This window comes from Leuresthes tenuis, unplaced genomic scaffold (assembly GCF_036924035.1).
Source record: "Leuresthes tenuis unplaced genomic scaffold, fLeuTen1.0.hap1 SCAF_9, whole genome shotgun sequence".
In the NCBI taxonomy this organism is placed as follows: domain Eukaryota; kingdom Metazoa; phylum Chordata; class Actinopteri; order Atheriniformes; family Atherinopsidae; genus Leuresthes; species Leuresthes tenuis.
This window is the reverse complement of record NW_027325363.1, coordinates 11,994,426-12,022,225: the sequence shown is the minus strand read 5'-3', so window position 1 is coordinate 12,022,225 and position 27,800 is coordinate 11,994,426. Positions and strand designations below refer to the sequence as shown.

The 27,800-nt window shown below is 38.6% G+C and overlaps 1 protein-coding gene across 9 annotated transcripts in view; it reads left to right on the top strand.

The window, feature by feature from the left end:
- LOC140314217 (muscleblind-like protein 1) overlaps positions 1 to 27,800 on the top strand; it is a 67,312-nt gene that overhangs the window by 11,047 nt on the left and 28,465 nt on the right. For 7 of the 9 annotated variants that reach the window (XM_072392329.1, XM_072392335.1, XM_072392331.1 and 4 more), the window contains exon 2: positions 12,566 to 13,580. The exons of 1 other annotated variant lie outside the window; for it this stretch is intronic. In XM_072392329.1, the coding sequence (XP_072248430.1) occupies positions 13,407 to 13,580 (174 nt within the window). In that variant the 5' untranslated portion in view covers positions 12,566 to 13,406. The remainder of the gene's footprint in view (positions 1 to 12,565; positions 13,581 to 27,800) is intronic. One more of the 9 variants, XM_072392330.1, reaches the window with a different exon arrangement.

Here is a 27,800-nt window from a genome sequence, read left to right as displayed (position 1 = left end):
AGTGTAACATCTTTACCTTAGGTACAAATCTATTTCCATTAAAGTTTTGAATTTTTTTTTTCGAAAATGCCACAAAAAGCGAAATATGTAATTTGCTTAGATACTTGCACAAAAGAAATGAATTCCACTGATTAATATACAACTCTAGAATCTGATGCCATCAACACAGTCAAAAGAGTTAGGACAGAAATGTTTATGGAATAAACAACCAACTGCATTCTGGAAGATTCAATCAGCAGATGAATTGTCTGGTCATGATTGGGCATAAAAGGAGCATTCACCAAAGGCTTAGTCTTTCCAAGCAAGGATGGGTTGTGACTCATCCCTTTGGCCAAGAAAAAAAAATAAATAAGAAGCAATATTTTAAAGAACTATGGCCTTTTAACATCTACAGTGAATAGAGTTGTGAAAAGATTCAGAGTCTGAGGAAATCTAAGTCCAAGGACTCTGTGTGACCTTCAATCCCTCAGGCGGCGCTGCATGAGAAACCGTCTTGTCACCATGATCAATATGACCACGTGGGTTTAGGAGCGACTCAGAAAACCATTTTCCGTCAGCACACTCCACCACTGTATCCAGAAAACTAACCTGAAACTGTATTACACAAGGAACAAGCCATGTACACTATGAGCAGAAATACCAGCAATTTCTGTAGACACAAGCTCATCTCAGATAGATAGAAAACAGCGGACATGCGTTTTGTGGTCGGATGAGTCCATGTTTCTGCTGCTTTTGAAAAAACGTTGATGTCTGGTTCTACAGGCCAAAGAGGAGAAACACTGTCCAGGCTAGTATCAGTGAAGAATTGTAATAGCCAACATTTGTGGTGATTCTGTGAGATCTTTTACTGGGTCATCTGTAGATATTTCAGCAGGACAATGTGTTGCTGACATTTGACTATAGATTTGTTTATTTGCCTAAATGCAATGACATTGATCAGCGAAGAAACTAAAACTCATCTCCCTTTCATCTGTCTGTCAAAGTTTCAAATGAATTAACAAATTACTGATTTAAGGTTTTGTTACATTTCTGAAAGCTCCCCAACTTTTCTACTTCTTTAGAAATGGGGTTTGGAAAAAAGGGAGCTGAAACACAATTGATTATCTGTGTTTGGAAAGCTGCTTTTGAAATGTAAGATATTACATTTTATTCACTGCCCTGTTAAAACTGTTGTAAGTAGTAGAAGAGGTACCTTACAACGTTTGATGACTTAAACAAACTGTTAGAAACTGGGCAACAAAGTGATAAAGCTATAGCAAAGCTCAGAAGCTTCTAAGGCAGCATAAACCTGTCAGCAGGGCTCATTATTACAGTCCTTATTCAAAGCTTTTTCAGTATTCCTTGAATTAAGATTGAAATGCTTAGATATTTAAGCAAAAACACCACAAACAAATCACAAGTGCAATGTGTTGATCACAAACTTTGGCTGCAGTAAAGAAAAAATGATATCATAACCCCACTCTTTGGCATAGTCAGCTGGTCATATGTGCAGGGACTCAGTTTACTTAGAGAAGTGATACAACCTCACCAACAAGTTATTTATCAACTTGGACGTGAATTTTTTCTTCATGACTTTAAATTATGACACTTACCATTAAACAAATTTAAATACATGCAAATACAATGCCAATTTTTTATATTCAGGTCATTTGATGTTAATTTGATTCTTAAAGAAACCTTCCTGAGAACTTATTGATAATACATATGTCATACTGTATTCTTATACAGCTATTATTTAATTTAGCTTTGTTGCAGATTTATATGTTATAGCCTGGACTGATTTGTAAAAATGTCGCTCAAATGGCAATTCGTTATGTATGGGCCAGGAAGAAGATCTTACTGCCAACAATGTTGTGGGGAATTTTAGATTTAGTCTCTGTTATTGCAATAAAATACAACTTTAATTTTCATCAGAGGTCGGGGATCTTCTGTTCTCTGTCTAGACATTATTTTGTATAGACAGATGCCCTTGAGTGGTTCGCAAGCTCAGATAAAGTTTTTCCCCCCTAAGTTGGTTTGAATGAGAGCGCCTGCAAATTAATACAATGCTATAAAGACAAATAGTGAAATGTCATTCTTTCAAAAATGAATTACATTAACTACAGCTAATATCAGATACTATGTTAATAGAATTGTGACTTTGGGTTTATTAAGGCAAGTTTTGAGTCAGGGAAATAATTGTAGATATGATTTAGTGAAAGGCTTCATCCATCACTGTGGTTACTGTTTAATTTGTTGGTCACATGCTCTTCACCATCTGATAAATCTATCTAAAGAAGCATGGATTCAGGTCGAACAGACTTTTTCCGGTTATGGACCTTCCTTTACTATAATGAAGTAAAATTAAGTTGCAGCCATGAAAAGCTCAAATGCTCCAAGAAAATGCCCTAAAGAAAAAGGGATTCTATACTTCCTGTATGACCTTTAGCATAGTAAACACTGGACCATTCCTTTATGAAAGAAAGGACATAAATCTGTCTTGCAATTCCTTTCTACCGCAACATATCAAGTGATGCTCCATTATTTTAATCCAGGTGAACTAACAGATTGATGTAAATAAAGCACAGCCCGTGACAACATTCTACATTTTCTTTTTTATTTGAATTACCAAAATGATGGCGAAGGAATATTTTATCTTATACTAACGGGACATACATATATATATATAATCTACCAATACTTAATGATCATTTTGTGGAATATTTTTCGAATAGCTGTAGGTTCAGTGCTGCAGGGACACATCAAAGCTTTGTGAAAGATTCTCATTGCAGTGCAATTCTAAAGAATTTCTTCCACCACCTTTTCTTGACCCCATGACATTTTCCACAAGGTCAAGGAAAAGTACTTTGGAAAAGAATATAGGAGGTTATTTTTCTGACTGCACCCAGATGCTTGACAGTGCTACTTCTTCTTCTCATACTTTACCAAGGGCGGACTGGATGTTACAGTATCTCAAACAAAGTGGGACTAGACAAGGCTATCTGACGGCAAAAGCAAGCACGCTGGCTTTGACAAATATGTGTGCAGTATGTCTTTGACTCAACACAAAAGCTGTTTCTTGGTATTTTTGTGACAGTTTGAACTCTTATGGAGAGTTTTAACAGTTTTCAAACTAATCATTTTACATATTGAACCCTCAACTTAACTAATTTGGGTGTCAGACGCATTGTCCTTCTCTCCATAAAGGACACTCTATGAGGTTAGAGTGGGAGTCTATTCCGAAGTTTTGGCAATATTTAAAGTCTTTCATGCCATTTTCACCATATGGCTATGATATTAAGCTAGACCTGACCCCATTAACCACTTTGTCCTTGCTTTAAGCATGGTTTATCCAGTTGCCGTGGCAATGATGACCTTGCAGCATATCACTGTGGTACTGCAGCATAAGGTGTTGTGTGAACAAAGAGATGAGAGACGACGAGAAGGAGAGATAGAGTTGGCTGAGACAGTGGGCGAATAAAATGAGGACAGCTACTATTAAAAGAAGAGCCACGTTCACATAGTTGTTTATGTCACATGACACCCTCAGTGCAACTTAACAGAGGGCGAGCAGATTTCTAACAAGAAGAAAACATGGGGACAGAAAAAGCTAAAAACAGAAAAGCAATTGAGTGAAAATAAATAAAAAAATGAGAACAGGTAGGGATCAGAGAAAAATAAATGAAGGGAATTAAGAAATGTCAAGATGGTATCACAGAAGAGTGCCAACAGTGCTTTGTAATGTAGCAAAATGTGCTTTTTGCATTCCTACTTTTCTATTTCCTCAAGTTTCTTGCCTGCCAATACTTACCTTTAATTTGCTCATTCTCTCTACCTGATCCCAACCTCTGCCTCTCACCAACTTGTACTAATTACTCCTGTTCGTGTCCGGTCACTCTGCCGCTAGCAGCTACCCTTTTCCTGTGTACACTACTGGTCTCCTTTACTCCCCTCCCCCATTCCAACTTTCCCTTATGCTTCTAATAGTATAAAGGGCAGCTCAGGTCGTTTATAGATGATATACTAGTCAGCTGGTGATACGGTGTAATATGAGGCGTCCAGCATCTGCTTCTTGCTGCTGCAGTCCGCGCCCTTTAACCTCGCACGCTACTGAATTTCATTCCCTCCTTCCATCTTTTCTTCCTCTTTTTTACGTCCTCTTTTTCAGCTGCTTTTTGAAATTACACCACCAACTTCTGACCTGCCATTTAACATATTTGCATTAGAGCTCAATTCCAATAATCTTTCTCTCATAAACACTATTTTCCAAGATCCAAAGAGACAGCATAATCACATTATTTTCACTGAATTTGTAACACTTAAGGAATGTCTAAACTGTTAACTTTCTGCCTAAACAAACAAAGCCTTTTGATGGCTGGACAGCCACTCTGAGGGCACTTTAACTAATCATATTTAAACACTGACTCTTTGGAAATATTGTTTTGAAGCAAATTGTTTTTCTCTCACCCCATATTCATTTTTTGGTTTCTGTCCTTGCTGTGTGTCATAGGAAATCTAACATTGAGAAACCAACTTTCTCACTCTCTTCATTTCATCTTACTTTTCTTAGCCTTTGTAATCTTTGTCTTTCCACTTGGAATTATTCAAGGTAAGTGAGTGGCTCAGATGTCTGGCTTCTGTTCACCCCATTTTCCCTCATTCTCTCTCTGTATATTGCTCTCACGTGCAGGGCTGAGTGTGGCTTGAGTTAACTGTGGAATTCCTCATGAGCGATGCCAAATGGTGCACATCAATATCAATATGTGCTGCTATGTCAAGCTAAGAATTTGGTGCTCAAGTTGTCATAAACAGACTCCTGTATATATTCTATTTGTTGTCAGTCCAGGGTTAGCAGTATCAGTCTTTCAGTTGGTTTGCCAGTCCATCTGATGTTTGGTTGGTCAGCAACTTTAGACCAGATAGGCTAAACAACTGTTTTTTTACCCCTTGATATTTTGTTGAGACATTTACAATACCAAGACGATTAATCTTTTTGACTTAGTGACCTTTTCAATGATGCCGGTAGCATGCTGACTTGCACGCTTTGTGTTTTTAAGTGAAATGTTACAATAAGGAGAGATCACAAAGGATTATTTTAAAACATTAATTTTGTGTGATTATACATGATTATATGATTGGTCATCGAGCAGTAATAAGTAGGAAGGAATGGGATAAGATAGGACTTCCCCCTGGAATCTAAACACTGGTGTTTGATGAATAGAGAGATGGGAAAGACATTTGAGGAGACTTCTTGGGTATCAGAAATAGGTGGTGATGCAGAGGAGGCAGGTGGGTGGTAGACTGACAGAACAAAAAAACTGTTTTAAATTAGGGGAAGTGAGCAAGAAGACCATTCGACCAGGGTGGTGACGACAGAATCAAGAATGAGGTAAATTTGACTGCTCTGAAAAACAGAATAAAAAAGCCCTAACACCAGGGAAGGAGGGAATACATTGAGAAACAGATCTTCCTTACCAAACGTACTCTAAAACTTAATTAGACTCTGATTTACAATAACTTCTGTGATACTTACGTTAACTTTTCTTTAACAGCGCTGTCAACTGAAAATGTCAATTAGACTAATACTCAGATAATAGGTTAGCTGAAACCATATTTTGTCTGTAATTCTAATCACTAAATGTAAGCATATAATTTGGATGTTATTATCCCATTAAGTCTCTGTTACAATTTGTCATATTTCCCATAGATATGACCAGTAGTTGTACTTCCCTAACTCCATGAAGACTCAGTAAACCATGATCACCTATTTGCGCAGCAACAAAATCCACATTTGGAGGCAAAGAAACTGGTAACTGAATAGGTCTGATGCAAGAATTTATCCCAAGAGACTTCCGCATTGTACTGTTTTACTGTGTGGGACAGTTGTTGTCTTGTTGTTTTTTTTCTCTGTAAGATTATGTGAATGCATCTACAAGTGTGGCAGAAGTCATTTCAAGGTGCCAGGACAGGACACCTGTGTTCTAAAAACAGAAATGCAGCATTTATGGTTTTGCTACAGGTAATCAACCTTCACAAGGGGAAAACAAAGTACAAAGTAAGCTTAATAAAAAAAACAAGATGGAAAAAGTTTAATGGTTTAATAAAGAATGATTATTGTTTGGGGTGTGTATGTCATGAGTTGGGCGGAAGCAATCTTGCATAGATAATTTATACACAGATAAAAATGAACATGCATAGCTAATACCTGTTCCAAACTGCATGAATACGAATGACAGTTATTGTAATAAAGATGAATAACTAAGCATTCACTGTACCAATTCATGGTCATAACAGAAAAAATAGGGACTAAAATTGCACAAAGAAGTGACACATTTCTTAGACTTCTTGCGCCTCATCGGTGTAAAAAGATTGACTAAGCTGCTGCCATTTCTCCTTTGGTCATTCAAACAGGCCAAACAGAGGAACCCCAGCACTGCATCAATGTGTATTATCACAACAGTGTTGTTGGTTAGAGTGGGGTGGTCTGCCATGCTTGCTCTCCCTAAAGCAGAAGTTGTTATCTGTAGGCGTAACTTCTCGACCCTATTCCGCCTCTGCAGTAAGAGACATGATGAAGGAACAGCAGTCATGTTTTCAAAAGGACTGAGTGAAACCAGCTTTTATGAAGAGAGCAGCTAATTCTTATTCATTTAGATAGACACAGAACTAAATACACGTATGGCTACATATCAACAGTAACAGTGAGCGCACAACAGGGAACAATAATCAGCTGACATTTTTGTAACTGCGCACTCTGCATTCTTGCTCACTGCAGCAATTGAGTGCATAAAGAGCTCAGATACACACGACATGATCAGTACTAGTGAATATGGAGGAGTAACAAGGTGTTTACATTTACACCAGATTGGTCACCAGATTTGATTTTCCACTTTCTGTTTTCAGTTGCTGTATTATGCAACAAAACTACTTTGGAAAAGTTCCCGTTTTCAGTTTGAGATTGAAATATATACAATTTGATACCTCTGAATATTGTAAATGCACTTATTCTTTATGACGTCTGTGTTGCTCTTTGTTTATCTGTGATTACAATGGACGATAACAGCTTCCTGAGCCTATTATGAGGCGGAGAAGGGCATCTACTGACCATATCTGTGGGAGTGATAACAACAGATAACATCCATGCTGTGGGCTAACTCCATTGAAAGCACCTTCATGTCAGCTCACGAAAAACGTTTGCTATACATTCTGCATTTTACCAAAAATGTTTTTAAAGCTCCACTGTGCCTGATGGCAACCTCTTGTACCTTCTAGCAGGATGAGATTCTTCATCTGGTTAAGAGATTATCAATAATAAAAAATAAAACTATATATATATATATTTTGCTGTAAGACAAGACTGTTACCAACTTGATGAATGTTGTCTACTAGAATAAATAAGAATAAGTTATTTTGCTACTGTGTGTGTATGTGTGCCTGGGTTATAATGATTAGTAATTTAGCAGCAGTGGTGTCAGGGCTGTGTCAGTACGTCTTTTCCTCGAGCGTTGTCATAAGCATTAGATAATCCTGACTTTGGCCCAAAACAATTGGCACAATTTTAGCAGAGTTTAGCACGAGATCAGATGGCTTTATATAACTGAGGGGAGGCATGAACCCTGATAACACTCTTGGCATTATGCTGTACTTTGAATGGACTGCATGTCAACAGCTCAGGTTGAGTTGGGATGAGACAAAATGTTTAGCCAATATTTTGTCCTGTGCACCTTTGATGTAGTGTATGTGTGTATGTACACACTTTGGATTGAAGGGGAATGGGGTATTTACCCATGTGCAATATCCACAGTCATCTCCACCTCCCCGTCTACCCCAGCTTATTACCTTGGCTAGTTGATCTCATGGTGTAATAATATCTTCTGCCTCTGGCTATGGGAAATGGCCACATGCATTATTCACAAATGCTAAGATGCTTATTGATGACTCCTTTATTTATATATTTCCTCAATGCCAGAGTCATTTCTCACATTTGATATCCCTTTGTTTCATTGGTGTGTTTTGAGGTGAACCTCATGTCAGAAGCCTCATTCATTCTTCTAGGTTGAAATGGCACTAATAATACATATCAGGGTAGAGCCCCATTTACTGAATCTGACTTAGCTGTTACCATCAGAGCATCGCACAAACACAATGAAAGTACAGAGAAAGCATAAATTATTTGAGAAAACTAGCATGTCATTGCAGAAGGATTCAAGAGTAAGTTTGTCTAATCAAATTTGTCGAGTTTTCTGGCTGTTTGCTTCCTTTTCATCCATGCAGTTATTATAAATTGTGCATTTTCTCTTTGATATCAGAGCACAAACAAGTCAGTGCTACTGAATATACTGTAGACTTTTGCTCTGATCTCACATTTCCTCTACGACTTCAACACATTCCAAATAAAGGCTTTTTATATTTTTAGGTGCTTGACCCCATTTCTAAAATACATTTAGGCTTTACAAATACATCCAATATGCTGTACCTGTACACTATTTGGTTTGCTTGAAAGTTTCACAAAGACTAAGACAGACTAAGGAAGATTTTTTTTAAAAAATGAGTTCAGTGACAGTTACACTTACATACTTTTAGTGTAAAGATGAATGCGCTTTTGATCACGACTTTGTATATCAACCTCAAATGAAACAGCTGTAGAAATTGCTTTCCTGAGCCTATTCCAATATATCATCTCAGGGTGGGTACTGATACACACTTCTGATTTTGATACCGCTACCCCTTTTCCAAAACTGAACCTGAGACCAAATGCAACAAAGGCTAAATCTGTTCCCATTCTTCCAGGGCACTTCAGGTCATCATGAGTTAGAATCTTGATAACATTGAACAAAGTGAGACGATTTACACTGAGTGAAAGCATCCAGGTATGTGAAATATCTGTTCACGGAAACTAACCATGTTCCAAATAAAGGCTGGTGCCTGTGCAGTGGTATCTGGGATTAGAAATTGAAGATCACTGTTCCAGTGCCCTGATCTGAAGAATAAGGATCATTTCTATGACAGCAGGGAATTGCTCCTGACAGCAGGGTTACAAGAATCGGAAGTTTTCAGTCCAAGATGCAGCTGAACATATGGCTGTGTACATTCAGATCATGGCTAGTTTCTGACTGGGAACAAGGATTTAACCCGCCGATATGCTGATGTTTTCACTCAGTGTTATGACAATGAAAAAAACAGGGGTGTGCACTCCATCAGACGTACATGAAACAAATTAAATAAGGTGATAGAATTAAAACAGGAGACCCATTTTTAAAAAAAGATAAACTTCGATATTCTTGAAGTAATTAACTTTTTTTTGAAGGTCCTCCTGTTTTAATTGTCATCTGAAAAAATCCATTTATCATCACTGATGTGTGGGCTTTGGCTGTGTTACACAGTGAAAAAGGAAACAGGAGAGGTCAGGATGTGAGTAAGACCAGGAATTTTGGTTTACTCATTTTGCCACTCCACATGTAACACATTCCAAATGGTAGCTGTCCCTGTATTTTCCTCTTCTTACCACAACCACCCTACCATATACAGTTGGCTACCTTGGCTTACTGCTTTTATATGTGCATCCACACAGACATACTGCCCAAAACATCAACTTTTGGTTGGAAAAGTATTTCAGCCCAGTGACTGGCCCAAATATAAAAAGAGTGTGATACATAAGCAGCCAGTGTTTGGCCATTTGTTTTTACTTATTTGCTCCCTCTTCTCTTTATTCTTTTATTGCCCTCAAACCAGCATTTCTGTATTTGTGTTTGCCCCGTTAAAGGATAAGAGATAAGTTTCCTTTGATGCTCTGTAATTGTTTAAAATATGCTATGATTAGCATGTTCGAAGCTCGTTTTATGATGATTGCAATGTCAATTCTTTTTTTTTTTACTCTGACCCCCTTTTTTTCTGACCCCCTCTTTTAATCTGAGCTTTTGATTCTGATTTTTTTATAGCAATTTCTGTTTAGAACTATGTTTGAAATCTTTTTGCAAGTCTCCTTAAATTGAAGAATAATCAATATTCAATTGTATTTTTAGTTATTTTTGTCATATATTGACCTTTGAACGTCAAATAACTATTCAGTTTTTACTCCAGATCTTCTCTCACTCCTAAGCATACCTCAAAATTAAGTGCTGAAGGTTAATGGGCATCCAGCCTAAATAAAATGGAGTTCATCCCACTTTATCTAACATGAAACAAATAACAGAGGACACTGGTTTATTCAAGAGAGTTCACCTACAGTTGCACACTCCATTTGTGGCTCGATCTCAGCTCTCGTTGCAGCTGCTTTGTCTTTGCTTGCTTCTTCAAAACTGACTTCAGCATGATGATGTTTTAAGTATCTAATTAAGTTAATGTTTCAAACACTTTCACAATTATCCTTCCTTGGACTATTTTGGCCTCACGTCAATTAAAAATTGAGAGCTTCACCAAGCATAAAGAGCTTCTACCCCAAGCGCATATAAACTTGGGATATTACTGCGCCACTGTGCAGACTTGGTATGACTTGACCAATTGTGCTGCACCTCTTTGTAAATTTGACATGCATAGATCTGGAATTGGATATATCTAAGTCAAATAAGTGGTCAGAGGTCATGACCTACTTTATCAAGCTGAAAATGTCCGCTTACAGTCAGTGGCCGATCGATTGGTGCCTTCTTCAACCAGACTAATCTTTGGTTTCAGTGTATATTACTTTCTGTTCCCAGAATGCCCTTTTAGGGTACATAAAGAAAAATGCCTGGATTTAATTGGTCCAGCTGAGAGTAAGTTTTTCACTCAAGTGCAGGATATCTGGTCTCTAGGAACACGTAATCAGTTTCACTTACACAAGTGCTATAATGTTGTTTTAGCATGTTCTTCCCCATGCTAAGGTATGATCCAAGGAGGATTTTATGCAACTTTATGAAGGGTTGAAGCATTGCCGGATTATTTCTTTAATTTTGGAGTGGACTGGGAATACTTATGTTGAATCAGTGAAATACAACATTGGTATGAGCAGAGAATCTCTTTTGCTCATCCAAGTGCTTTTTTTCAGGATTGGCAAAAAAACCAGGTATGCACAACTGATCTGTTCAGGCTCTGTATTTGCATGTTCAATCTGTTTACTCATTATTTTAACAGTATCACACCTAATTAATCAAACCATATGTGAACTGTACTATTTATTCTTTCCTTCTGTGTCTTCTTTTCAAGCAGTATGGTTTTACATTAATGTCACACATTTGATATAATTTGAATGATATCCATAGACTTCAACCTGTAGACTGAGAAGTTGGGAATTGAACCAACAACCTTGCAATTGAATTGAGGGCATCTCCATTTCCTGAGCTACAGCGACCCTATTTATTCATATAACAAATACAGTAACATAATCTTGACTAATAACTCAATGTACATTTCTTTATTCAAATAGAGGTTCATTAGACCTTTTTGGATGATTTGGAATAAGAAAATGTGCCTGTATGCTGTGCTGTGTAGTATGCTGTGTAGTTACAGACATCCGTATCACAATGTAGCAATATCTAAACATAGAAAAAAATAGTTATGGTGCAATATGATGCAGTGGGAAGGACCTGATCTTAACATCTTGCACTGGGGCCTGATACTGACTCATTACACGGCTGAAAAGGGAGTTGCATATTCCTGAGCCTGCATACGTGGGAATAGAGCAACAACAGAGTTACACTAGTGTATTCATATCAGTCAAGTGATTTTAAAGTTTCTATAGATTTCAGTTTGTCTGGCTACTTCATATTTGATAACGATCATATTGTTATTGCATGATAACATATCCACAAAAACACTGAATTTATGTGGATGTCCTGGAAGTGATGTGACCACATTCAGGACGTAGGTTTGGGGGTATAATAGCTGAATCATTGTTTTGAAGGAGTCTTGGGGTTTATTGGATGAGTGTGTCTGAGTGAATTTCAGATCCTTGTCTGTCTTCCTCTTTTTCTCCCCTCCATAGTGTCCTATCCAGTCATTATACCACTATCTTTCCTGGCCACCTGCCAGCAATAATTCTGAAACCATCTACCTAGCTGTTTGGCCATTTTCAATCTCCCCAGGGAATAGGCTGACTGATAACTCACTAATCATTGCCTTCATGCTCAATCACTCTTTTTTTTGCTATTGATGTCTGAGCTATCATTACTAATGATTACAATGTTACAACATAGGCTTCTATGATCTCTGTTTTTTTAAGATCTGAATACAGGTTATTTTCACACATTTGTGGAACTGATAATTCTCTTTGAATGCATAAAAAATCTTATCTTATTTGAAAAAGGGGTCATAATAATGAATATAATTGCAGCCTTCTTCTTTTCGCCTTTTTCCCCTCTTTTTCTTTTTCTCTTTGTCTCTTTCCTTCTATGTTCAAACAATCAAGCTTTACAGTTAGCTATATTCTGTTTGATTCTCCACCCTCATAGATTATCTTGTGCAACATAGATGTACAACAGAATGATTGGGAAATAGTATGAAGTTGTGTGTATGAATCTGTTTGTACGTGTTAGTGCATCAGCCTTGTGTTTGTGAGCATGTGTGCGCGTTAAGCCCTGCTCCACTGACACTCTTTCCTGCTTCTCCACAGAGAGAAGTGCCTTCATTTGCTGACCCTTGTGGCTGTTTGGCTCCATTGAAGCCGCCTGTGCCTCTGTGCCTGTCCATGTCTGCCGGAGCTGCCAGCCACACCAGGAGCACCAGGACTGCCAGCCCCGTCCACTGAGGCTGTCTCCACACCACTGACACCTCCCTTCTCAGCTCCCTCCCTTCTGCTCTGTCTGCCAGCCAGACCTCTCTCCATCGATGCCACTCAGCCCTCCTCTGCGGAGGCCAACCACTTCCCCCTTCTCTGCAGATACAGCCTGATTCTGAGGGCAAACAGCTTTTATCGGTCCCTGTGAGCGGAAGAAAATTGTTTCATTGCTGTCCACTCCACCATTCTTTTCCTCCTCCTTTTTTTCCTCCTTCTTTTTCCACATTTCCTCCCTTCTCCAGCCCTGCACCCTTTCATCATGGGCCAGCTTGATCGATAATGTGTTTTGCCGTTTGTCTCATCTGACAGTTCAGCTGAGGAGCAAGCAAGTTGAGAGAACTGGTGCGCGTGAGTTTTTGTAAGAGAGAGATTACAAAGCAGAGCTCTTTGGCCATCCTCAGCACAGACCCTGGGTGACAGGGACTGAAATATTCCTATTTGAGCCACAAACAGACTCTTAGGATGGGCCTCAGGTGGTAGGCAAGTCCAAGGCCTCATAGGCTTTATTCAGATTAGACCCTGGGGATAAAACTACTGAACTCTGGCTTTCTCCCATGTCCTTTATCTATTCTTTCTCAACATTTGTCCTACAATTATTAGAAATACAGAGACATATACATAATTTCACTTGTTGGATATCTATTCCCCTTTATCGACTCCTCCTGCCTGCATTGAAATGGCGGTGAGTGTGACACCGATACGGGACACAAAGTGGCTGACGCTGGAGGTCTGTCGGGAATTCCAGAGAGGAACTTGTTCACGACCGGACAATGAGTGCAAGTTCGCCCACCCTGCCAAGAGCTGCCAAGTGGAAAATGGCAGAGTCATTGCTTGTTTTGACTCACTCAAGGTGAGTATGACAAACACCTGTGATGTTCATTCATCTCTCCTCTGTTGTCTCTTTCTTTCTAGCTTGCAGTGCTGACAAGCGGTGTCTGAGGTTTAATAATGCAGGACCGTATTTTGGCATAACAATATGTATAAATGGTGATTTAGACATTAGTGCAGAATTGAACAGTGGCTTCTTTTTTGAAAATAATCATTGAATAGGAAGGAAATAGCAGTGGTGAAGTTAAGTCTTGGCCAGGGAGTTAATACATAGCTGTAGAAATACTTTTAAGAGTGTGTATGCGTGTCTTTGTAAGCCGAGATGAAGCTGTAATCACAGTAACATCTGTGAATCAGACTCAGAGTTTCCTTCTCAGGCACATAACGTCAGTCCAGGACTGTTGGTTGGCACATTGTTAAAGACAGTCTGCTCGACTGTCTCTTCAAGAGGCTGAATGAGAAACATAAGTAGGACAACATACTGTGTATTTCGAATTTGTATGCGACTCTGCGAGTGTATGTCTGTGTGTGTTATTTTGAGGTCATGCTGCACAGTGGGGTGTTCTCAGAAGGCCCTGTAATTTTCTGTCTATTTTTGCCCTGGCACTGAGACAACACACTCCCACCATGCAGCTCCTCACAGAGACAGGGGAAGAAAAATCAAACAGCAGAGGATGGAAAGAGGTGGGAAAATAGAATGGACTGGGCTGGGAAGTTGTGAAGAAAATAAAAATATGAAAATAAGGAACTCGCCGTTGCAAAGCTGATAGACACTATTCCGGTCTTTAGAAATTGTAAATGTTTGGTCTTGATTAAAACCTTCATAATGATTCATGGTGAATATGAATTTAATGGCAGTTCATATTTATATGGCTGCATATATCAACTGCCTAGTCTCCAATAAAATCTATTTATGTCCTACTAAACTTTTTTTTTTTTATGATTGCCACTTGGATTCAACAAACTGGATTTATTCTTGTCAGCCCAGCGCCATTTTTGTATTACACATATGTTTCAGGACAGTGTAGTTGTAGATTATAGATCAGAGGTGTGACCCTGTACACTTAGGTGTACATCTCGACTTGGTTTTAAGCTCTTTTCTTAGGGATGTTTCAGATCAAATTTTTATTCAAGACTGAGAGTCCATAGCCATAGAAACAACTCTGTCACTGTCTTATCTTTTGAAGTGCTGGCATGCAAACTTCTGCCAATAAGAAGCAAACATCAAGTACACGTAGAGCTGATGGCGATTCAGTAAAAACCATACTTGTTGGATTGATTGAAATCACTGCAAAATAACATTTTACTGGTCATTTTGTAGCGAAAGTATGTTTGCGTACCAGTGTTCTTTCTATTTCATTAGCAGCTCGCTCAGAACTGCAAGGGTCACCTTCAAAGTGACACCATTACAACATTGGTAATTAACATTACAATATTTAAATCAGCGTTGTATTTTTGATCATGAACTGTTACCAACATAGCTTCACTGACCATATTTGGTTGCGGTGACTTGCAACATAACAAGTCATGGTGTGTTTGCCATGTTCAATATATAGATTTACAGATGACTCAGTAGAGCGTGAAGAACTCAATATTTAGTCCTAACTTACAGCATTTCAAAATAGAAAAAGAAAAAAAGAAAAGGACCTGAAACTAAACTTTTAGCACGCTACCTGGTCAGCACCCAGTAAAACACTCTTTGGCAAATCTACCAGAATAGTTTTTAAAAGGTCTTTCAGATCTCATTTGGGGGATTTCAACCAATTATTTTTGCAAAATGTTTTAGATTCTTGGGTGACATTCTTGTACTGTTTTACACTGCTCTTTGGAGATCTTTTCACTTATTTTTGATGATGTTAAGCTTGTTGGACTTTTATGGCCATGACATTAGTTTGTGCCTCTTGAAGTATTCTATTGTGGATTATAAGGACCATTATCCTGCTCTTGAAGACACTTCCTTTTAATTTTCATCTTTCTCTCAGATAGCGTGAGTTTCCCTTCCAAAATGTGTTGGTATTTACTTGACTTGATTGCTTCTGTCAGTAAAATGTTTCTTGGTTCATTGGATGCAACACATACCCAAAACTGGCTCAATCCACCCGTGGTTTACAGTTGGACAACTGTTCATTTTTTTCTTTTCACCCAAATCATTTCCTTTGCATTTTGTCACTAAAGCCTTTTAAGTTGTCTTCCCCCTTTCTAGAGGACTTGTTTCCAAATTGAATTTGACTCATTCAGATTTTGATTTTCAAACTTCTTATGTTGACTTTTGTGGTAAGGAAGCGGAAAAGATTTTTCTGAAGACAGTTTGAGTGAGCTCTTATATGTGCAAGTGTCTGCTCTACTGCACTGTAGAGCAGTGTACCAGCACTCTAGTATCTACTAAAACCTTTTGTTAGTCATATTGGGATTTTGGTTTGAGGGCCTTTTTAGCAATATCAAATGTTCCACATGTATATTGTGCCTCTCAGCTCCCCCTAGGTGCTAAAGAAAGCTTCAAAGTATGTTTCTCTTTTCACACAAACTACAGCACTTTTTAAAATGATGTATCTGCACACACTGATAAACATATCAAGGGAGGTGTAGGGTTTTGTGTCCTGCCTATGAACACTTTTACACATGGAGGTGCAGGAGATCAAATTGCTGACCTTTCAAGTGGAGGACAACCAATCTTCCCGCTGAGCAACAGCCATCCCATGACTATAAACATGTCTTTCAGAAAGGCTCTTTGACTTTTCGACTTCAACTTCTAATTTCTTAATTACATTGTCAACTGAGGTAACTGCTTCCTGAAAATCTTCTGCTATCGTCTTATTGCCGTCTCAAACCTTATGTCTAAATTGAATAAAATCAGTGTAATACAAATTTTGTTTTAAGGAGCTCAAGGCCTCTGAAAAGGTTTGCCACGTCGGGGAAACTATAAATCCTAAATCCTAATAAACCTCTAACAAGGTTATAAAACCAATAGTCATCTGTAATATATCTTGGGATGCCCAAGCTTTCCTTTTCTCAAAACAAAAAGTTTTGCATGAGACTGTATGTTATCCTAATGTGTGTTACTTAACACATTTTCACTGTCAAGATATTACCAAGCTAAGAAGAGACAGAAACACAGTTACTGATTGACTTCTGGTCACCTCTTACTTGTGCCCACACGCAACACTGGAAACGTTTTGGTGATGCTGCCTGAACTCTGCTGGGAATCTTAAATGTATTGACCCAAATAAGTTGTACTCACAAATGGTGCATCTGGTCGGCATTGATCTGAAGCCGTCCCATTAGTGTTACACAGTTGTTACAGATTCAAAATCAAGGAGTGAGTAATATTCATTCACCTGACTACGTCTTTTTCTGCCTTGGCTGATCGCAAATAGACGAATGACTCTGTCCCTCTGTTGTTCTGTGAGCTGTGGCTTTGTGCAGACGTGTGAGAAAGAGCCCCAGACTGCTAAATTCTTAAAAATAGTGATTGTCAACTCCCTTGATAAGTGAGCACTGCTCAGCTTAGGATAAAAATATTTTCTGTTTTCATTTGCAAGTCAGTGAAGCTGAACGGGACAAATTACCATTCATTACCTCAGACTCCTTCCTCGGTAAACAAGTAAAGACAGTTCAAACATGTGAACAGATATTTCTTTAATTTACATAGATATGGTAAACAGCACAGAGCTGTGAGCACCCAGACACCGAGTATGTAGTTCATCTGGTAACACAGTTTGCTAGCAACAGTGAAAGCATCAGTAAAACACATGTAATCATAACACATGGTAGCTTTTATAAGGGTACCATACATAAATATTTGTATGGCAAATACAAAAGTACTATGTTGCATGTACATGTACTGAAGTATTATAAGCACAAGTTCCAGTGTGTACACACAACACACAAATTTCATATCACTGTCTCATTGTTTCAGAGATTTTGTAAATATGTCAGACACAGCAGTATCAGTGAAATCAGCCTGGGTATTTTGACAATGATTCTCAATCCGACAGTTCTGTCTGTAATGTTGTGGGTATGGCATTTAATTTGTCTCCTATCTGATTGGCAAGCAGGGTGTTATTCATTGTAACAAGAGACCAAAGCTGGCACTCAGTCAAGCAGCCCAGGCCACTGCTTGCCTTGGTTTGTACTGTACCTGGGGATGGATTTCTTGATAAGTCAAGGATTGTGTTATTGCAATTATGGACCGTTTGGTTAAAGCTTCGATGACTTCAGGCGAGGGGTTTGGTTGGTGTAGGTAATACAGGAATGTATAAGGGTGGGTGCCGCGGCATTGCATTGGATCATGAAAACAGACAGGCAAACTGAGCCGAAGATGGTAAGTGGAGGTGTAGCGGGGAATGTGCGAGGAAGCATAGCCCCATGCACAGAGCCCTTCCCTGCTCATAGTGCCAGGGCATTCCACAGTCTACATCCCTTCCCTGCTTTTGTGACAGAATGATAGATCTGCTATCATAGAATGATAGATCTGAATTCATAACACATAGCAGGTCTTGGAGAGTGGGGCAAGGGGATAAGGAAAGGACAAGCAGGAGAATGTGGAAGGAAAAAAAGAGAGTAAAGGAAGAGATGTTGGTAAACGTGGCTTCTCAGTCCTGGACAATTTGTCACACTACCCACCCTTCATTGGTATTGAAATGCATGCCAGCAAAAGAAGGGAGGGCCTGCAGCATTAGGAATACAAAGCGGTATGGGTAGCTTTCTAAGTTTTTTTAAGTTTCTTTCTTTTTGTATTTAAATAGTCTTGCCCAAATCTATCAAAGGTTCTGTAAAAAAAAAATGTGCTTACAGGATGTGAAAACAGAAAAGGAAAAGGTTTTACCATTTTAAACAACATTTAGAAAGGTCCTCAACTATTTCCTCATTTCTAATTGCCCACTACTTTCTCTCCCATGACTTTCCATGCATTTATACCATCTCTAAAATTCTTTTCATATACAGTTTGCCAAAAACACAAGCTTTGCACTGTGTCCCATTTAAGAATAAACATAAAAGTCTGAGTAAATGACTAGTCAAGACTTTGACGGTGGAGTAGATTTGATCCTATCTCTGTATTTTCAGCTGCATAAGCATGACCCAACCCTTGCCAAAAGGGTCCCAGAAAACAGTAACTTGGCTGCTAAACAGTCTGTTTTAGAAAGAACAGACAAACAACCAAGTTTAGACAACTGTACAGTACAGAGAGAAATAAAGGAAGGAGTGTGTGAGTGTCCTTTTGGCTTCTACTGAAGGGATTAAGCATGTTGTTGCTATTAGCAGCTGGAGACAAAGCTTTTTCTCATTGCAAGTGAATAAAAAGCAAATCTGGGGATATTTAGTCTGACGAAATACGATAAACTCAACATTGAGCTGTGATGGGAACCAGGTGAGAGTGAGTCAAAAAGACACAGGGGCTTCACTGGCTGCTGATGACGTGCTAAAATGGTCAGAGAGGGGGTTGATTTCCTTCTTATTAAGATTTCCATCATATTTATGTGCCTTTTGATAATTCTTTTAAAGCACTGTCAATTGTGGATCCACCATGAAGTTGCTGTTCTCTATGAAAATGATTACAATTGTAATTGAAGACAGTCCATCACAGACACAAATGAGACCAACAACCATGCATACTCACACTCATTCCTAGGGTCAATTTAGAATAATCAATTCATGTAACACACATGCGCTGGAATGTGAGAGGAAGCAGGAGTACGCAGAATCTACCCAAACATGTGGAGAACATTTCAACTCGACAGAGAAACGCCAAGATTCAAACCGATAACCTTCTTGCTGGGAAACTGTGCTTACCACCACACGACGGTGCAGTATTTCCCCAGGAGAAACAAATATCTACAATATTATAGGAAGCCTAACACTTTGACTCCCACCTAGTTTCTCTTAGGGTTGTTGATGCCTGCAGATGTAAGATAACCCATACTGGTTTCCATTATGCTGTAATATAATATGTGCTGTTCACATCAGAAGAATGCAATCTTCCCACAATTTCACTCCCACAATGTGTATTTTTTCAGGGAAAAAAAATTCATTCTTTAATTCATTTTTTCTTTCTTTTTTTTTCTTTCGAGCATTGACATGAAATATTCATGTTTATGTTTTTTATTGCAAATAAAAGAAATTCAAAAAGAGAGCAGAGCTGGGAGTGGATATTAAATTGCTCCAAGATTTAATTTTATGACACAAACTTAAAAGTTTCTTGAATTGGTGACCTCTTCCATTCATCTTGTGATAAAATGTGACACGTATCAGAGTTTGTGCTAACACTGGATGATTATAATTTTAATAGTAATGTGACTTAAGTGGCAGATATCGCCATGTGAAAGTTTGTTCATAGTTATTAAAAGCAGCTAATCTTGCACTTCCTCCGTACTTTTACCTTTGAAAGCTAAAACATTTCTTTCAAGAGGCAGCTGATCATCAGGCAGCTGATGTTATTGTAAATCTGATATGAATTTCTTTTTGGTGGCACATCTTGTGTTAAACCAGTATATCACATTCTCACCAATCTAACAGTAATTATATTTTTAGATAAATGTTTTTCTCTTTATTTTTTGTTAGCCATATTATATGCTGATTACCCAAATCTTTCTCGTCACATAGAGCCAAACGAGCTTCCGATAAGCAACATTTTTACAGAGAAACATGTCAAATTGACTGGCTCATATTTAGATAACTGTGATGGACTGGCAACCTGTCCAGGCTGTACCCTGCCTCTCGCCCAATGACAACTGGGATAGGCTCCAGCCCCCTCGTGACCCTAAACTGGATTAAGCGGGTATAGAAAATGGATGAAAGGATATTCAGAGGTTTGGTTGTCAAAAAAAATAACAGTTTTCAAACCTCAATACTTTGTGAACAAAATCTTTAAGGGAAGACAAAATTGCTTTAAATCAAGGGGTGTTTAGCTCACACGCTCTGAACTAACATGAAATTTGATGTGTGAAAACTGGATTAAAAAAGAAAAAGATGTTGTTTCTATCCAGTCGTGTGGCAATACTTTAAAAAGAATAAGAAAGACAATCATCATCATCAGCGTCATCATCGTCTAAAGAGATTTGTATGTTTATTTAACACCATTTTTATTATGTATCTCAGTCAAGGCGAAGAATAGACTGTGTCTTTGAGAACTGATGAACATGTTATTGCGATGCCAAAGGGTGTTCCTTACCTTCATGATGCAGCTTCATATCATGCCCTCAAAACGACTTAAAACAGCCTCTTCAGGTGTTTATTGAAGTGCATTGCACAGTGGAGCTAGTGACTCATAGTTTTAAAAAAAATCCCTTAAAGGGGAACTCCGGTATTTTTAAACCTAGACCTTATTTCTGGCATGAAATATGTTTATCTACTCACCGAGAACAGTTTGGCAAACAGTTTGGCGAAAGTCGGCGTCCTTCGGAAGCTGTTTAGATAACTTGCAATCCATATAACGGAGTGAACGGGGCAAAAATGATGCAGCCTCTAAATAAGGCATTATCTGTCTTTATTTCACCAATACTTTAAGACGAATGAATGAACAACGCGTACTATTGCTCTGTTAGCACATAGCTACTGTTATATGGCTACTTGCAGCTATTGGAGAGCTAAAGGTTTTATCTACACATAGTATTCTATCATGTTGAACATTTTCTCCTGTAGTTTTCTATACCCTTTACTCACATCAAGTCGGATCAACTTCACTACATTAGGAATGTGCATTTTACATTTTAAAACAATCAACTGAGCTATAGGTAAACGCAGAGTCTGAAAACAAGCTTTCTAACACTGCAGACATATGCTGACCAACATATTTGATTTACGTCCGAGTCCTTGAGAAAGGGGAAAAAAATCAAGGTGTGAGTACAACATAGAGAGAAAGCAAAGAGGACAGATGACAGAAGAAATGGTAATGCAATATATATTGAGATGAGCGTCCCAGCAAAAAATACTGAGCGAGTTTGTAGAGCACAGAGGGATGCAGTATATTGGATAAGAACTCTTTGAAAAGGAAACATACTCAAACAGAGTTAATCTGCTCTGTATCTGTATTCTGCTGTCATGCTCCTGCTCTCATCCTCTCCTCTCATTACCTCTGTTAATCTGTTCTCACTCAGCCCATCCTCCACCCCCTCTACTCTCCTGTCCTCTTTTTCTCTCTTCTAGGTGTCCCAAACACTTTCATTTCCATTTCACTCGAGGTGATTTTTATCTTTTATAGCTTTTCATCACAGTTTGGGAAGACTATTTTTTTGCCTCAGCTTTTCTTCTTTTTTTTCCCCACTGCGGTCAACAGTCAGAAGACACAAACAATGATATTTCATTGATGGATACTGCTTAGAGGTATTCAATTTGTCATCTGTCTGAATCTGTCATTGTCCATGTGGACCCTTCTGGGGATGTCTGTGCAGACTATATGCACTTTGCCACTGTTCATGGACCGACAAAATAAAAATTGAGCATTTACTGGCTGTACTTTCACTTATAGGAGTTTTTGGTTTTGTGAAGACATCAGGTGATTTGCTGTTATCCACACCTATATTATTCATCACAAAATGAACCCAATTCCAAAGAAGTTGGAACACTATAAAATGCATGTAAATAAAAACAATAATACAGTGATTTTCTAATTTCATAAACCAAAATTTGATTCACAATTAAACATAGAAAACACAAATGTTGAAAGAGAGACATGTTACTATAGCATGAAAAATATCTTGAATTTAATGATAGCAACAGGACCACCTTTATCACTCTTTAGCATCTACCCTTCTTTTAACATCAGTCTGTAAACATCTGGGAATGGAAGAGACATTTGGGAGAGGAATGTTTTTCCTTTCTTGTCTGATGATATCTGAAAGTGTTCCTGAGCCCATGCAGTGTTTTCCGTGACAGAATCTTATCTGTTTTTTAATGCAGTGACTCGTGCTCAATGAGGGCCCAAAGATCACAATTAATTTTCAGCTGCGCCCCTGTCGCACAGAGATGTCTCCGGATTGTCTGAGTCTTTTGATGTTATTGTTTACTGTAGATGATGAAATATTCAAAGTCTTCACAGATTGACTTTGAGGAACATGATTCTGAAATTGCTTCACAATTTGTAGATGAAGATTTTTGGAGATCTCTGGACTTTCCACGACTTTAGATTTAAGAGGCTCTGCCTCTCTAAGGTGCTCTTCATACGCAATTGTGTTATATGATCAGGTAAACAATATGTCCCACCAGCTGTTTCTTTTTAGTACCATTTACTTTTCCACACTTTTGTTGCCCACATCCCAACTTTTTGGTTCCAAATTTAATGTTCCGACCATTTAATTCAAGCTGAGGTGATTTTTTTTCATCAATTAGCAATATGCCTCTACTTTTATGGATGTGTGTTTACTTTATTGCCTACAAACGGCCTAAAAAATACATTGAAACCCTATTGGTAGGAAGTGAGTCCACTCCTAAAAAATTTTTATCTCTACCTCCTTGCAGAGCCATTAATAGAATATATTTTTTGGTCTAACTAAACAGGATATGCCATATCTGATTGCTCTCTCATCCCGGCCTACACAGGACATTATGAAAAGAGGTTTTTATTAGCATGGTGCTACGAAAGAAGCAGTAAACACACAGCCAGCAGCTATTAACTTTGTCTGAAACGTCTCCTCTAAATGTCTCTCTGTCCTCAGAGGCCACCATTTCTACATCCATCTGTGAATATGCTGCATCAGCATAGACACACAAACACACACACATCCATCTTTAGACATGCTGCATCAGCATGGAGACATGACACAACAACCAAAGCCAAATAACATACAAGGGCATTTAGGAGTAGCCTCCAACCATGTGCAGTCATCCTTCTTTCACCTTTTGGCACCCTTCATTCTTAAACTTCTAATCTTAAGTTTGCTCTATTCATGTGAATCTCAGTCCAAATATGAATAATGCCCATGTATGTGTACCTCTGTGGGTGTTTTCTTACTAAGCTAAAGGGCCTTGGATGTTTAGACAGTCTGAAGGTAATATCATCTCTGCGTGCTGAGTCGTGATGTCCTATCGCTATCGCTGGTCCTGCTGCTACTGCTGTTGTGAACGGAATATCTAATCACTGATGGCCTGATCTATTCCTGTTTGTGTGCCTTCCCATCTCACTAAACTTCCTGTCTATCACTGTGTACACTGATCACCTCCCCTCCTTGTCCCCTTCCTCTTTTACCTCTCTGTTTTCTGCTTTTAAAGATGACCATCTATAATTTTGAAACACAGCAAAACACCTAAATGAGATTACAGACCAGTAAGGTGTAAGGCATATAATACGGTTAGGGAAATGGAGAAGGTTGAAGCAACATTATTCGGCATAGGACAGGGAGTCATCTGCCAACTTGCATTCCCGCCTTCATCGTTTGGCAGCACTGTAATTCTGTCTGGTCTTTCCTCCATCTCCTCTTTCCGTCTGTCTGTCAGTGACCATGTGCTCTTCATCTAATCTTGGCAGTTTGGGCACCATGTATTCAACTCTTTGATGGGTAATCATTCACTTTCAACCTTTAGCACATAAACAGACAAATCAACACAAACAAAAACACTTATTCTCTACACCAGACATCAGACACAGTGGTGTAAGCACTGATCTCAGTAACACAAAGAGTTCTGAAGAATCTTGAGCTTTCATCTCAGGTAGGTAACCATGTCATAATGGCTTCGGTGCCTTGTTAATGGTATTGTAGGCTACAACAGAAAGTAAAGGGGGCCCGTGCCATCACCAGTGAACGATAGTTTAATTCGCAACATAAAGAAAAAGGGACATTAAATTGTATAGGATTTAACTAGAGAAAGACCCAATGTGTTATAATTTATGGATAATGTGTAAATTGGTTTTGCAGTGGCCAGTCTGCCAGTAGTTGACAATTGTGTTTTTTAAATGTGTGAAATCCAACTGAATAAATTGGCATGAAATGTATACCAGTACAGGAAACATTTTCATCCAGCAAATAGGGACCAAATATGCACAAATGTACTTCAGGCATAAATATTCTAGTTCTAGACTTGATGACATAACAATTTATCCCAAGCAGTGATGTTGAAAATAGATTTGATGAACCTAACCAAAGATTAAATTTAGACTGCAAATAAAAGCTAAAGATTAGCTCAAAAATAAAGTGGAATAATGATATTTATCTTTTTTAATAATACAATCTCACACAGGACATGATTTTTGGTTCTTCTAATTGAGAGTCCTGTGAGTTATTTCAACAGCAGTGTAGCCTCAACCTTTCCTAAAACGTGAATGCTTCACCATAGACTTTGAAAAATACCTACTGAATTGCATCAGATCTTGAGCAGAAATGTGGTCAGATAGGTTGGATGACTTTGTGCCATGACTTTGTGCCATCCCAAGCTTGCCCTTGGTGACAATGGACAAAACGTCGTTGCAGATCTCGTCTTTTGACATTGGCAGAACAATAAAATGGTTTGTATAGTAGCAGGTTTATAATGAGAGATACATTAATCATGGTTGAATCAGTGACTTCGAAACCTACGTGCTCTATCATGACTGAGAAATATATCTGCAGATCTGTTAGCAGGCAAGTACAGATGGATTGACAAAACTAAAAAACATATGTAAAGATGCAAAAATATTTTACAATACATATTAGACTGCATTTGATGTGAGATTTGTAATTAGTTTTAGAGCGGTATCGACTAACACAACCTCTGCTCCCGAGGGAGTACAGTAAACAAGGAGCGTGATTACGGTCTTTGTCATCACAGTGTTTGTTGTTTTATTTTTTTACCCACGTAGTTATGAACACGCATTCATGAATGTAGTCATTGCCCCATCACTCACTTCTTTAATTAGAAAATAATCAGAGTTGGATGAGAGCTTCATTAAATCTCATCCTTGAGAGCCATCAGCCATAAACACATAAGGGGGAAATATATCACGATTATGAAAAGAACTCATAGATACCCCCTCTGACTTTGTTTTCTCTGCTTTGAGATAGAACTTTAGTCGGAGGACAGAGTCAACAGATGTGTACGGAGGCAGGCTCAAGAGGTGAAGCCAAAGAAGAAATTAGTTTGAATGGAAGGGAGCAAATGGACAGAGAGAAAGACACAATAAGTGAAAAAGTACACAAAAAAAGGAATGGAGTAAAAAGATAGATCATTAGGAGAGTGCTAATTAACAGAAACCACATTGTTTAGCAGCACTTTGTCTACATGCAATATTGATCCTGCATGACCATTACGGAGCGGATATTTTCAGCTGCTTTCAGCATGGGTTTGTCTTTTTTTTCTCTCCTCACAAAAAGCTTATTCATCAAACCTAAATCATAAAACCTGGAAAATCCACTTATTTTTAAGTCCTTGGACGTGCTAATTTTTCAGCAAAAGGAGGACTAGCTGTGAAATTCCTAATGCTCTTTGAATAAATGCTCGCATCTGTAATTGTATTATCACGTCATTTGATATGAGGCAAAGAATGTGATCCCTGTGGAGAAAGACAGGCAGGAGGGTGGTGTCAAGCCAGCAGATTAACACCACAGAAGAACAGAGACTGCTCAGCAACAGGGTGGAGTGAAAAAGATTGAAAGAGTGATGGATGGGTGCATAGACATTAAATAGTGTAATGTGGACATTGATGGACAGATGGAGAGGAAGGAACTGCTGATAGATGGTATATGGATGGAGAGAAGTAATAACGGAGGGGCAGAGTGTGGAATTGAACGGGAGCTGTGTCAGTCGTCAGTTCCAAATGTTCAAGATTGAAGAATGTCTGTAATATCCCTTTATTGTTATAGTGCATGTTGCAGGGCTTGCTGTTGGACATTGTGATTCCTCAGAAGGCTTTTACTGGATTACATCAGTATCAGGCTCAGCCATCAAAAGAGCTACAGCAGCTGTGTTGTGTTGGGTCTGCTGACAGCTTCCTGTCTGTCACTGCATCACTGCAGCTACCTGCTCCGGTCCAGACTGCACAATACGATATTATGAGTAAGAAATATAGAATATAACTAGATTGTAGTCAGTTACTTATTCATGCAATGAATCCACTACCTAAGTTCAGTTTTCCTTGATATTTTTTTGTCACTTTAATTGGGTTTTGGCTCCTGTGACAGAAAAAAAAGCTGTTTGTGACCACAGATACTAAATGCGGCAGCAGCGACTCTGACAACAGATGTTTACTTCGTTAGAGTGCTAAGAGAAAGTGATAACACTGGCCACTGTCCCCTTCGCTCCTTGCTGAAGTGGTACAAGCCGACTTTGATCAATGTGGATCGATGTGGATGAGTGTGCATCCGGAAGGTGCTGCATGGAGAAGGAGGGGGTGATGCCCCTCTGCTCTGTCGCACACAGTGTGTGGGAAGGAATTAAGACACAGACTGTCATTGGTCTCTGCATGATATATTGAGCTAACAAAATATATCCTTAACCTGTAAATGACTCAGTCTCTCTTTTAGTCCTTCCTGTCTGTCTTTTACTATGACTCTTTTGAGTGTCTTTCTAGAAACAAGATACAATGCACATCTGCTGAATGGTCCTTTGCAGGCATGAAACCAAATATTTGATAGGAAGAAATTATTTTTTTCAGGTAATTCTCACTTTCTATTTTTGAGATATTCCCAGGTAGAACATTTTCTGCACTTATCGTGGACTTTCAAGGCCTCAGTTGACAGGCTTTTACAATAACAGGCTGTTGTTTATTATTTCCCTTAGATCATTAATGTAGTATTTAAGAAGCTGTACAGTTGTTACAGAGAAGATAATTGTCTCTACCCTGTGTGTGTGTGTTTGAGAAGGTGCATCACTTCGTGTGAGCTTTTGGTGGGTATGCCTTTACTCTGCAGAGTAATGAATGCTAATCCTCTCTTATCTGCTTTAACCCCAAGGCAATGACACTAGCTGCTGATGTCTGTAGACTGACACCCTTTGCCGGAGGAGAATTGGAGTGTGTGTGTGAGTGTGGATTAAGGTGTAACATGTGCATGTAAAAAGAGTCTTTAGCATGTGAAGACTTTCTCTCAGTTTTTTTCCTTTTGCCTCTTAGAAGCTTCAGGGTGTGGTCTTGTGATTATCTGCCACGTCCCCCATGATTCATCAGATGTTGAATTCAATAGAACATTCCAGCCCTCTGACTTCCAGCCATCTTATTCTGACTCATTTCATCTGGAGGTTAAAGCTAAAAACAGTAGTCATTTGATACAGGTCTTTATATCAAATGGCTGGATTAATAATGTGTGAGACAATTTGTGTTCTTCAGCAGCTGTGTCTGTTT